The sequence below is a fragment of the Pristis pectinata genome, chromosome 40, assembly GCF_009764475.1.
Source record: "Pristis pectinata isolate sPriPec2 chromosome 40, sPriPec2.1.pri, whole genome shotgun sequence".
NCBI lineage: Eukaryota > Metazoa > Chordata > Chondrichthyes > Rhinopristiformes > Pristidae > Pristis > Pristis pectinata.
The window spans coordinates 7,259,172-7,272,195 of NC_067443.1; the positions used below are offsets into that span (position 1 = coordinate 7,259,172).

At 42.1% G+C, this 13,024-nt stretch overlaps 1 protein-coding gene across 1 annotated transcript in view; it reads right to left on the reverse strand.

The window, feature by feature from the left end:
* ilf2 (interleukin enhancer binding factor 2) overlaps positions 1 to 13,024 on the reverse strand; it is a 36,330-nt gene that overhangs the window by 12,836 nt on the left and 10,470 nt on the right. The window contains exons 4-9 of the mRNA XM_052045839.1: positions 6,638 to 6,742; positions 5,529 to 5,606; positions 4,243 to 4,345; positions 3,143 to 3,208; positions 2,192 to 2,308; positions 1,473 to 1,551 (exon numbers count right to left, since the gene is read on the reverse strand). Coding sequence (XP_051901799.1) covers positions 1,473 to 1,551; positions 2,192 to 2,308; positions 3,143 to 3,208; positions 4,243 to 4,345; positions 5,529 to 5,606; positions 6,638 to 6,742 — 548 coding nt within the window. The remainder of the gene's footprint in view (positions 1 to 1,472; positions 1,552 to 2,191; positions 2,309 to 3,142; positions 3,209 to 4,242; positions 4,346 to 5,528; positions 5,607 to 6,637; positions 6,743 to 13,024) is intronic.

The window sequence follows — 13,024 nt, forward strand, 5'->3', positions numbered from 1 at the left end:
AAGCTTGGACGTCCATGGGTTATTTTGTAAGCATAGGCTAAAAAGAAACACAACAAATGCAGAAGAACACAATAATTAATTGTTGTGAAAGAAACTGGAACCGAATAATTTTTTCCCCCCAAAGCAGTTTCAACTGACATTTAGAATGAATACAAACCACCTAGTTTAAACCTCAGAGTTTAACATTACTGCAGGGACTCCACCATGACATAATGAAAGAGACTGGCTATCAATACATTCTTTTGTTTGCCAGCAATACACAAAAAAGTGCTGGAGGAACTCAGCAGGTCAGGCAGCATCTATGGAGGGAAATAAACAGTCGATGTTTCGGGCTGAGATGCTTCATCAGGACTAGGAAGGAAGAGGGCAGAAGGCAGAATAAGAAGGTGGGTGGAGGAGCACAGGTAAGCAGGGGATAGGTGAGTTCAGGTGATAGGCAAGTCCAGGTGAGGGGAGAAGGTAGGTGGGGGGGGGGGGGGTGGTAGGTGGGGGGGGGTGGGAGGTGGGAAGATGTAATTAGCTGAAGAGATGATAGGTAGAAGAGGCAAAGTACTGAAGAAGGAATCCGGTAGGAGAGGGCAGTAGACCATGGAGTAAAGGATTTGGGGGGGGGGGGGGGGTAAGGGGGGAGAGAGGAGAGAGATGAGCAGGTCATCGAGGTGGGGGAAGGGAGCCACAGGAATAAGGGAAGACAAGGAGCGGGGTGGGGGAAGGCAAGAAAGAGAAAGAAGGGGTGGGATTACTAGAAGTTAGAGAAATCGACATTGAGGCCATCAGGTTGGAGACTCCCAAGGTGGAACATGAGGTGTTGTTTCTCCAACCTGCAGCAGGGACTTGTAATAAGAAAACATTGTGTACGTGAGTCACAATATTGACCCTCAGTTTCCAGTAAGTACCACGGCCATTTTTACATGCCTGGGTTAAACTCACTGCCCTGGCTACATTGTCTAATTTTAATGAGACAGCAGTCCCAGAGCTAAAACTTAGGAATGCATTAAAAACAGACAGATACAGCACTGAGTGCCCAGGTACACAATAAGAACCAGAAACTTTTAGCCAAATGACAGTACACTTGGTCTGCCAGTGTTCGTCAGGAGTAGACAGTGCTTTACTTGACATCCAAGCTGTGCTGTACCTGCCCTGGGAGCACTCCTTCAAACAGCATAGGGAGATTTGATCTAGCCATTGCAGTTAACATCTTGCTGATTGGGGTGGGGGGGGGGGGGGGGGGGCGGGGTTCTGAGCCACAGACATCTCCTATTCACTGACCAACTTTCACAAGAAGGTAGCATTACTACTTTTGCAGCAGTGACAACGCCGAGCTTGAGTTTCAAAGATCTGCATCATGCAGTGGGTTGTATGAAAGCTCAATCATGTGTCCAGCACAGATTCAAAGAATGCCATGTGCAGAATACTGGATTAAGTTGGCGCACATCGTCTTCCCCGAGGGGAGCAAACAGACACTGACTTACGTGGACTGAGATGAATTCTCCTCAAACCAACGAGCATGACGGATTGCTGCCAAAGCACTCTGCAGGACTTTGATATCCACTGGAAGGGAGAGGAAAGATATCATCAGCACAGACAAGAGAGAACCAGCCTCTCATGCTAGCCAGAGAAATGGTTTTTCACCATTAAAGCTCATGCACTATCTTCAGATAGACCGATTAGCAGACTGACAACATAATCAGCTCTGCCACTTAAAAGTGAATCAGTTCAGTGTCTGTAAAGGTACAGACTGAACCGCAAAGACCAGCACAGACCTGATGGCTATGACTTCCCCTTCTATTCTGCATCTCTTTCATAAGATGCCATGTGCTGTTTCTGTTTTAAATCTCGAATGTGGGACTGAAATATTTCAATAGTTATCCAGTGACAAGCACTAGAGTGCACACGTGTGTGAGCGGTATCCACTTGGGTACCTTACACTATTGGGGGTGGGGCTTGTCATATTTTCTTGAATTCACACCAATGACAATGTTGTTAAGCGGTCAGTTGCATTGGGAATGCCATCAGAGCACTGGTATACATTGAATGGTGATCGATTTTGGATCATTCACTGCAAGCGATGTCCACCCTGGTAGGCAGCCAAGTTGCTTGAGGTCTCACCTTACCGATTGAAAAGCATGCAGCATTGTACAAGCTGAAGGCTGAGGTTTTGAAAACATTCGGGTAATGCAAAAATACTTACAGTGGAGCTCTGGATCCAGTTTGCGCAGGTTGGGCGGCACGGTAGTGATGAGAATTTTAACTGTGGCATCTGGTGAACTGATCTCAAAGCCAGTCTCGTTAGTGATCATGGTGAGTGCTGGAAGAAAATGTAGATGGTAGGTTAGATGCAGCAACACCAAGCCCTTCGCAATGCCTTACTTATAACAGCAGTCTTCCTAGCGACCTCTCTCCTCAACTTAACTTTTCAGTTATTCACAAGCAGTTTTATCCATATTTAATTTTCCCTAACCAATGGCACATTTGTGCATTTTTGAGAGGGAATCTAAGAGACCGCCACATCAGCCTGGTTGAGGATGTCAGATTTCCTTTCCTAAAAGACCTTAGTGAACCAGATCTGATAGTTTTGATGGTCACCAGTACTAATGCTAACATTTTATTCCTTTTAAGTTCCCCATGACAGAATTCAAAATCATAACTCCAAATCACTACTCCAAGCTCATTAGATATTAGGCCAGTAAATTAACCACTATTCCACATATTTGGATGATGTAACAGAACTCATGCAAGTTCATTCCTACTCCTTTTCCTCGTTCAGATTCTGAAAACACTGGGTCATGAGTGCAGAGGTGATTAGCACCCTCCAATGGTCCTCAGTTGTGGGGCAAGGCACTCTAGGTTGGCTGACAATTCAATTGTTCATACTGCAGCTGATCTAGCAAGGGTGATTAGTGAGAAAGATGGAAGCTCCAGATGCCAATAATTAGACCTACAGCTTTGCTAATGCACTCATGGGCATGCTTTGTCCTGACTTTCTGCAGACAAAGTCACATGAAGCCCAGGACTTCCATCTCCCACAACAGGTCTGCAAAGTGCAGGATTGGTCAATTAGCTGCAACATGTAATCAGGAAACTCAGTCACAAAAATAACAGAGAAAAAGTGCCTATCAAGTGCCTAGCCACCAGCACTCACTTTCAGAAGGTTCCTGGGTCCGGAGGGTTTCAACCACTTTGTTACCCAAAGCAGCCACAGCTTCCACTGCAAGACAAAAAAGAAACACAATAATAAATGACTTGGGGTGAAGCAGAGCCTAAAGTGCAAATTACAAAGTGAGCAATGACTTGTGCAATCCTCAAGGTGAAACAAAAGGCTTATGTGACGGATGCAGATCCTTAGGTGAACAACATTTTATATTGGGTCTGCGCCTGGAAGGCTAACCAGTTCTATTTTCTAAAATGCTGACAAATTTGCTGGGTATTACCAGTACTGTTCTCTGTTTGCGAAGGCATCTAGCTTTGTTTGAAAGGTATAGTGGCATTACAGAGAGCGATAAACAGCAGCATGACTGATCCTAAATGTGAGTGAATGAGCCCAGAAGAAAGTGGAGTTAATTAACCGGATTGTACATATCTTGAAAGTTACATGTCACAGACAGATATGGTAAATGTGAATTATGTCAGACGGGATTAATAACAGAACCACAGGGCTTGAACAGACAATGTATTCAGCGCAGCAAACGTTACACAGAGCAATTAACTTCAGCAAGCAAGGTCAAGAGAACTAAAACTCTGGGGTTATTTTGAAGTTAATTGTCACAACAGCAGAATTATTATGACAGACTGATGGCCCCAAAGCTGTATGCCTTTATTCTCATCTCTGACTGACTTAGATAACATCACAGCATACTGAATTAGATAAATATGTTATTAAGGACTTGCTGTTAAACATTTTGTGACCTTGCTGTTTGCTCAAAGACTATGCCTGAACAAAGACACACTCACATTGACAAAGAAGTCACCCCCATTAATCAGCAGAGTACCAGTGAAAGAGGGCATTGTTCGGACAAGACCCAAAGGATGGGTAACAATTACTTCAGTAAGAAATTCGGGAGAACAAATTAGCATTCTGGTTAAAAATTGCAACAAATATTTCTCCAAATATAGAACAGCATAAAATCCACTGCTTTGACAGCAGAGCCCTCAAGAAAAGCCTTGAAGGTTTTCAGTACAATTATCTATTGAACACAAGTGGATAAATGAGTGACGCTCTCTTGATTTGCTTACAATACTCACAGGTTGGCAATATCTTTAGAATAACAACAAGGTCGGCAACATTATGGCCCATCATCATTGTCCCCTTCTTGTACGAACCAACTTGACGCACTTCCTCTATTTGCTTTAGGGAATGGAAAAAACAAAGACAAGCTTAAAATTTTTTCACAATAAAGTATGGGCACAAAGTGGCTCAGTACAACACAAGGGAAATCACTCTTTATTCTTTTTCCGTGACCTGTAGACATTAAATTCCATACTAGGTGCAAGATCCATGGTGACAATTAGCCATTCTTGAATGTGAATCTTGGCATACAAGAGTCACCAGCAAACATTATTGCATTACAAATTCAAATCTGTCCTGGCCAAACTTCATAAACTTGCAGGTAACAATGGATCCTACTGTCTGGATCTGGACTCTTAATGATAAATCAACCCACATAGGATCAATGACACGCTATAACTTAGGAAATAGCCTTCATCTTAAAGCTGAGAGAGGACCTGCAGGGGATTTTGAACAGGGAACTGTACTGGCGACCTTCTCTAGAAAAAAACCTAACTAATGCAGGTGGTGTACAGTGTGGACAAACAAAAAATAACATACTAACGACTTTGCCAAGGCAGCAGTCTGGCCCTGATGAAGAAAATTGATCAGGTCACAGAGTGTCACATCTACGAACCTCCATTCGCATGAGGCTAAAAACAAGCCAGAAATATCTGTTCAAAAGGTGAAAGTGGACCAGAGGAGTCAAAGCAGAAATTCAATCGCAAACAATAACAGCTGTCTAACCTCAGCTCTGCTCTGCTCTCTGATGAGACCAAGGAGAACATTAAAGTTCAGATAGTTGCATACAGCTGCAGAAACTGGAAGAGACATTGACATGCCAATCACTGAATTTTGGCAGGTGGTTGCTTTGCCATTCTGAGAAGTGGATGGTTTTTCAGGGATGTGGACAACTGGGCTATTGACATCAAAAAGCAAGACACAGTACAAAACTGCGAACACAAGAACAAGTTCGGTATTACATGTGGAACAGAAAACTGTCCAGAAGATTTGGGTTCACCTGAACTCTCCACCTAAGCTGCAAAAGACAACTTTAAATTGAAGGTGCATTATATCAGTGGGCATTAACGCACCATCTTGAGCTCCAACTTAGTGATTACTTCCTCTTTCTCTTCTAGCAGTAGTTTCTATTTTTAATGGCAACACGTCCAAAATTAACCTTAGTTATGAAATATTACAGCACAAGGTTTGTAGCTGCTTTACAGGAGTTTGTAATCAGAATGTCAAAGATAGCCAAACCTACCACTTCAAAGTTGCCTGGAGCCACAATCAGATTATCGATGACATTGTTAATCTTCGTAACCAGGGAAAGTATAGAAGCCTAGGGAAAAAAAAATATTTTTAACAGTAGTGGAACACCACAGATTTGTACAAAGCTTTGGTATAAAATTCCCACTTAAAAAGGAGGCAAACTTCCTGGCTACAACTCAAATAGCATGGGATTCCTCGATTCTTAAGGCTGCTCCATTCATTGCAAAGGGGAATGACAAATTAAGAAAATCAAGGGGGGAAAAATGCTTCTTGAAATGTACCACCAACCTACAGCCCTCAATTCCCAACAGTGCCATTTGCTTCCACTCAGTAATTTATTAAAGTGCATGGTAGGCCTAGTCCAGGTAATGAGGGACACACATACTCAGTGAAACCGAGTAGTTTTGGAGAGAGCTAGCTTATGAATTTTCCAACCAAGCTGCAGTTTCAGAGGAGTCGCTGCCTCTGTGCAGTATTAGGAGGGATCAATTTCTGCAGCCCTCAGGGTTCCAATCTGTGTCATTTCACATGATGGCGGAGAGAAGTTAGCTTCTACTAGAATCAAAATGGCTTAATTCATGGTCCTTACTGAATTAGGTAGTTTATACACAGCGGGAGGAGAGTTATAATTGGAATGCGGCGGAGATGGGGTTGGTGCATTTAGGGGGTTTCAAAGCAGGATGAGGACAAACTGCATCAATTTACCACCTCTATTCTTTAATCTCACGATTCTAGCTGGGAAAGGCATATCAGACTCTGCTGAAATACAACCCACAGTTGACAAGTCTATCAATGTAACATTTAGGCACACAGATGCAGCAGGTAAGAAATCCCTGAAACAAAAGAGTATCATGAGTGGAGTGGTGGTGATTTTGGGAAGGGGAGTGGGGGAGAAGGGAATTGAGTACTCCTGTAAATTTCTCATGTTGACTTGTTACGAATTTGCACAGAAACACCAATCGTGCATTTTTGGTAATCCACTGCCTGAATGAATTGCACAGTGGAATTTCTCAACAGGTGGCGTGGAAACAAGCTGCAGGCGGCCTGACTGAAACAACCCAAAGGCTTGGCACAAGCTCTGAAAAGTACATCAGCATTTACCTGTTCAGCAGGAGTAGGGGACAGATCTTGGTTCCGCTTTAACAATGCCTCGCTCAGAGTGGTTTCATCTGGAGCTGGCTTCACCCGGGGGAAAGCCATCTCACACTGCGAAAGAACACAAGATAATGAATTTGGAAGAGAAAATCTTAGGGGCAAGAATAAAGCAAGAACTACTTTAGTCTTCATTGAAACCATCAAGAATTAGCTAATCAACACAAAAACTACACAGTGCAATAATAACAATTATTAAACATTAAAAAGCTCTCATTACTGCAAGTCACTGCATGTAGCGTGGACTCTCACAGAAGGTCAGGATCACCTTTCACTTCAAAACTCAACTGCATGAATTTTCTTTGCAAGAAAATTGAGGCAAGGGAGAAAAAAGTGAAGCTGACACGGAACATGGGTCTGTTACAGAGACTGTAAAAAAGTCAATGAAAACAGGCAGTGCTGGAAGCACTCAGCAGCATCTGTGAAATGAAGAAGAGTTACCGTTCCAAGTTGAAGACCCTTTGTCAGAACTGATCTGCTGAGCATTTCTAGTGTTTGCCATGTTTATTTCAGACTTCCAGCATCAGAGATTTTTTTTGTTCATTTTCATAAAAACATGGCAGACTTATTAAATTAATCTATTGTCTGTTTTCTTTTTCCTGAAGAGAATAAAGAGACTAAGTCATGGAGGAAATAATTAAGATTTAATGTTAGGAAATATCAAAGTAGAGACTGTCACAATGTAAAACCAATGACTTGGATAAGAGTTTTGCAAAGAAGTATTGAGATGACACCACATCAGAAGCCAACTAAGTTGTGAAGTTGGGAGCTGAATATTATAAAGGTAATTGGGTTACGGGGATGGACAAAAACTGGCAGAGGTTTACTGGCATGAAATGTAAGCTACTCCACTTTGAATCCAAAGCCAACTGGATTTTTAATAAAAACTTAAAAACTACCAGGGACAAGCAAGTGAGTTACAATGCCATGCATAGTTGTCAGTGGAGCATTTAGGCACACATATGCAGCAAGTGAGAGAATGACCGGCTGTATTGGAATTCTTGGATCAATACCTCCAGCAATAAGCATTATCAAGAGTGGGGGAAGTGATTAAGGAATTGCGTAACCAGCACCATAACTTGTACCAGAAACCACAGACTAGCAAGGTGATTTCAGTGTCCAGGATCACAGGTCTCATTTTTTTATGAAAAAAGTGTCTGCAGTTGACTTGCCCAATGCACGTAAAGTGCCACCACCCTGCCTTCTTGCTTGGGCAGCAAACAGTCATCAACAATATGTGGCATTGCCTGTACCCACCTATTGCTGTGAAGAGAGTTCTCACGTTAACACCAGGAATGGTTTATTGCCCAACACCTGTTTGAAGGTTGTTCAGAACTATCCACGCAAGGCCTGATAGATCAAAGTTGGACAAGTATTCCACCAGTTTAGGCTGCCAGGAATCTCTCCATTTCATTTCACTGAAGGTGTCAAGAAAGATTAAGAACAGCCAAGCAGGAATGGCTGGATCACAAGTGAAGAGGAACTGGAAAATGTCTGATAACCCTCGGCTCAGTAATTTGAACGACAGTTACAAAAAACATTCAAATGGCCAACAGAATGGAGGCCCTTATCTCAGGCAATCAGGAACAAGTTGTGCTTTCAATGTACCAAGCTATGGTCAGATTCTTTTGGCCTCAGGAAGGATTGGCAGCCTTGGACAGTGAATACAATTCCAATTTGTCACACTGATACCTGGATTTGAAGGACCAAATGAATATAAATGGCCAAAGTCGGGTTGTCTTCTTCAGGCTAGAATATTGGAACAGAAGCAGACTCTACAGCCCTTTCAGCCAACTGTCATTTAGAAAGCCTGGATTGATCTAGGACAGTCACATAGATTTGATGAGGGAAGGTTGTATCCTACAAATCTTAAATTGAATATCTTTTTGGGAAATTGGGGATGGGGGGGGGGGGGTGGGTTCATTTTGATACAGTCAACATGGATTTTAGTGAGCCATTTGACATGATGCTAGTCAGCAGGCCAGACAAAGTAAAAGGACTTAGGATCCAATTTAAAAACAACAATTATTGGAAATACTCTGCTGGTCAGACAGTATCTAAGGAAAGCGTAAACATTTCAGATGGATTCAGATGGATTACTTTTCTAACAGCTGTTAACCTGAAATCTCTATAGATGCTGCAAGATCCGCTCAGTACTTCCAGCATGTTCTTCTTTTATTTCAGATCCCATAGAATTCAAAATTGTTTCAGTGGCAGGAAGCAAAATGTAACGGTTGATTGGTGTTTTAGTAAAAGAGAAGACAGTTTTCCCCAGTCAGATCTTGAAGGAGTCAGTATTCAGTAGCTTACTTTTTCTGGCATACATCAATGATTTAGATTGTAGGGAGCAAGAGCAAAGTGGTCACCAGGGGCAAAAACTGGCCGCCTGGTTGCAAGAACCATAAACTTAAGAAAATTTACAGCACCAATGGCCGTATGGTTCATTACATCCGTATCGGCTGAAAAACGGTTCTCCAAACTAATCTCACATTAAAAGGGAAAGCTACAGCTTGCTCGAACCTACTAATGAACTGGTCAGGTGGGCAGATAACTGATGTATCTACTGGGGCAAGAGCAAACAAGGCCAGGGACACAGTAAATAGTTGTATTACAAAGAGTGCTGAGAAATCAAGATATATTTGAGGGCATATCAACAGATCCCTGAAGGCACAGGGCAGATTAAGGCAGCATAAGGAATACCTTTATTAGCTGAGGCATGGAATATGAGAGCAGGGAGATCATAAACTGTATAAAACAGTAGTTAGGCCACAGAAAGGATCGTGTGTGCAGTCCTGGCTATGTTACAGGAAAGATATGATTGAACTAAAAGGGCAATACAGATTACACTTTCCATTAGGCAGACCCTTAAGGCCAAGGATGACTTGGTTCCAGGATGAAGAATTAATGTGGGATTTGCAGGCTCTGCCAGTGGTGCGGCAGGTGCTAATTGATGGGGTGGGTGGGTGGGTAATTTGGGATGTTCTGTGCTCCTTCCACTGTATGCAAATGACCTGTGTGAGCTCCTGCTGTAGAAACTTGAGGTGCTCAGTGCCTTCCTGAATACTCCGATCAGGGGCCAGGGTCACCAAGTATATGTTGCCAAGATGACTTTGAGAATAACTTAGAGGCGTTTCTTCTCTGTCCGCCAGGTAACCTCAGAGCAGAGTAGAGTACTTGTTTTGGAAGTCTGACGCTGGGCACATAAACCACTCACTAGAAATTATTAAGCTTGATCCAAGCTGATGCAATGGATACTAGCCTGGGAAAGGAGGCTGACAATAATTCACCCATTCTCCCAATCAATTTGGAGGACTTTGCAGAGACTATACTAGTGGCTTGAGGTACCTACTACAGGTTGTCCACGAGTCCAAAGCATACAGAAGGGCAGTATCAGTATCATGAGCTTGATGCTGGTTTGAGGTCTTAGAACCATAGAACACTACAGCACAGAAAACAGGCCATTCGGCCCTTCTAGTCTGCCGAAACTTTATTCCACTAGTCCCTTTGACCTGCACCCAGTCCATAACCCTCCAGACCGCTCCCATCCATGTATCTATTCAATTTATTCTTAAAACTTAAGAGTGAGCCCACATTTACCACGTCAGATGGCAGCTCCTTCCACACTCCCACCACACTTTGAGGAAAGAAGTTCCCCTTAAACCTTTCCCCTTTCACCCTAAAGCCACGTCCTCTCGTACTTATCTCTCCTAATCTAGGTGGAAAGAGCCTGCTCGCATTTACTCTGTCTATACCCCTCATAATTTTGTAAACCTCTATCAAATCTCCCCTCATTCTTCTACACTCCAAGGAATAAAGTCTTGATCTTCAGACATTTTTCCTCAGCCGAAGGCAGCAGCGCATTTTGTCATCAATGCCAGCCTTCGCTGAGTGGTGCTTCCTGAGATATGGAGAGAGATCCAGCTTTTCAGGTTTCTCACCATGGATTGTAATTGCTTAGAGGAATTGTTGTTCCAGGAGCGCAGGCTGGTAGAAAACTTAAGGTGCTGTCAGACTGGAAACTTTAGCTATGAGGAATAACTGGCTCAGCTGGAATTGTTTTCTTCAGAACAGAAGAGACTGAAACAGACATAAAACAGAGGTAAATAAAATCACAAAGAGTCCAAAGAGTGAATAGGAGGGACCAATTTCCCTTTGAAGGGTGGTAAGTAGAGGACATAGATTTCAAGTCGTTGGTGGAAGGATCAGAGGGAGTTGAAGAGAATTATTTTTCACCCAGAAGGTGGTTAATTCTGAAGCACTTAGTCTACAATAGTGGTGGAGGCAGAACCCCGCATCCCATTTAAAGATACTTGGTAGGGCTATGGGATAAGAGCATGAAAGTAGAATTGGACTAAGTTATTTTTTCCTGGTCATCTTGGGCCAATGAACTCAGTTTGTGCTCAGAATACATTTGATCATAAAAAGTGTCAGTATGCATGTTCCACTATTCAATGAGATTGTAGCTGATCTGTAACCTAACTCTGGAAGCCTGTCTTTTTCTCAAACTTCTTACAACCTCGTGCTCAGAAAATTAACATCTGGCCCAGGATCAACTGCCCCTTACAGAAGAATAATCCAAATTTCCATCATGCTCTGCAGATAAAAGTGATCCTTACTTCACTCTCGAAAGGCCTGACTATAATTTTTAGGTTATGTCTCCCCTAATCCTGGACTCTTAGATCATCAGTTCTTTTTCCAAAAAAAACTTTGATCACAGACCATTTATTCAAGTGCCAGGGAAAAGAACTCTAGTTTACAGTCTTTCCTCATACATTAAGTGTTGAATTCCAGGTTATCATTCTCATAAATCTACATAGTACTCCTTCCAAAATGAAGAAATCCTTCCTAAGGTACACTGCCAACACATTACAGGTCTAATCAGTGGATTTTTCCCCCCCATATAGCTGCAACACAACATCTACCCTTCTAAAATAAAGGCTCAACATTTAATTAGAGCAATATTAACAACACTGCAATTAAGTTGATTAAATGGTTAAAGGATTTGATGGAAAATCTACTTCCTTAGGGAAGTGAAATCTTAAAATAGAGCTAGGTCATGAAAATAAAATCAATATGTGCTTATTCATAAGAACACACAAACAAGGGCCAGTGCTACATCAGCTCTTAAACGTACTCCATCATTCAATAAGATCCAATTTTGGCCTTAACACCATTTTTCTGCATTCTCCCCACATCCTCTGACTCTGCCTGCCAGAGAACAGCAGAACTAAGATTTTCTCTCCCAGAACGCAAGACTGAAATTGACATTTTTTTAAAATTGGGTAAGAGCAAGAAATGACAGTAATGGTGATGACTCCTGATGAAGAACGATCTAAATGAATGGAGGAATGGGCACAAACAACTGAAAGAGCTATTCTGTTCATACGCTTGATTTTCTTTGGAAAGCAAAATGGTGATGTGGAAAGAAATCTATGAAATCTACCAAGACTTTATATCCCTATCCTTTATGTTCCTGTTAATTTTCTGCACTTCCCTTTGTTTGAGGCATTTGATTTCAGACAGGAATGGATCTCCCAAGCTCCATGATTTTTCGGCTCCTCTTCCATCGGGTAGAAGATACAGGAGCCTGAGGGAACGTACCACCAGACTTAAGGACAGCTTCTACCCCACTGTGATAAGACTATTGAACGGTTCCCTTATACAATGAGGTGGACTCTGACCTCACGATCTACCTTGTTGTGACCTTGCACCTTATTGCACTGCACTTTCTCTGCAGCTGTGACACTTTACTCTGTACTGTTATTGTTTTTACCTGTACTACATCAATGGACTCTGTACTGACTCAATGTAACTGCACTGTGTAATGAATTGATCTGTACGATCAGTATGCAAGACAAGTTTTTCCACTGTAGCTCGGTACAAGTGACAATAATAAACCAATACCAGGTGATCAATACCCATGAATACAGTGCAAAATCTTACCCCTTTAACTATGATAATTAAAAAATAATCATTCATGGACCCACTGAGCTGTTCAAAAAGAGAATTTAAATATTGCAAGCAAGCTCAACACCAACATAAAAGCATCCTCCATCTCCAATACAAAAGCACAAGACTGAGCAACAAGCTGAGTCATCAGGGTCAAGATCTTTTGCATTATCTGAAAAGATATGCTCACATTTACATAATATCTTATAATACATCAAAACGTTTCAAAAGTGCTTCATGTTAATTATATCAATTTTGAAATTCACTGACACTCACTGCACCATGAATGATATAATGTCTTAAACTGTTTATTCACATGTTAATTGATGGCTCAGAAACTTCCAACCTATTTCCCGATGGGGTCATTGGTTTTTCACCGCCTTTCTC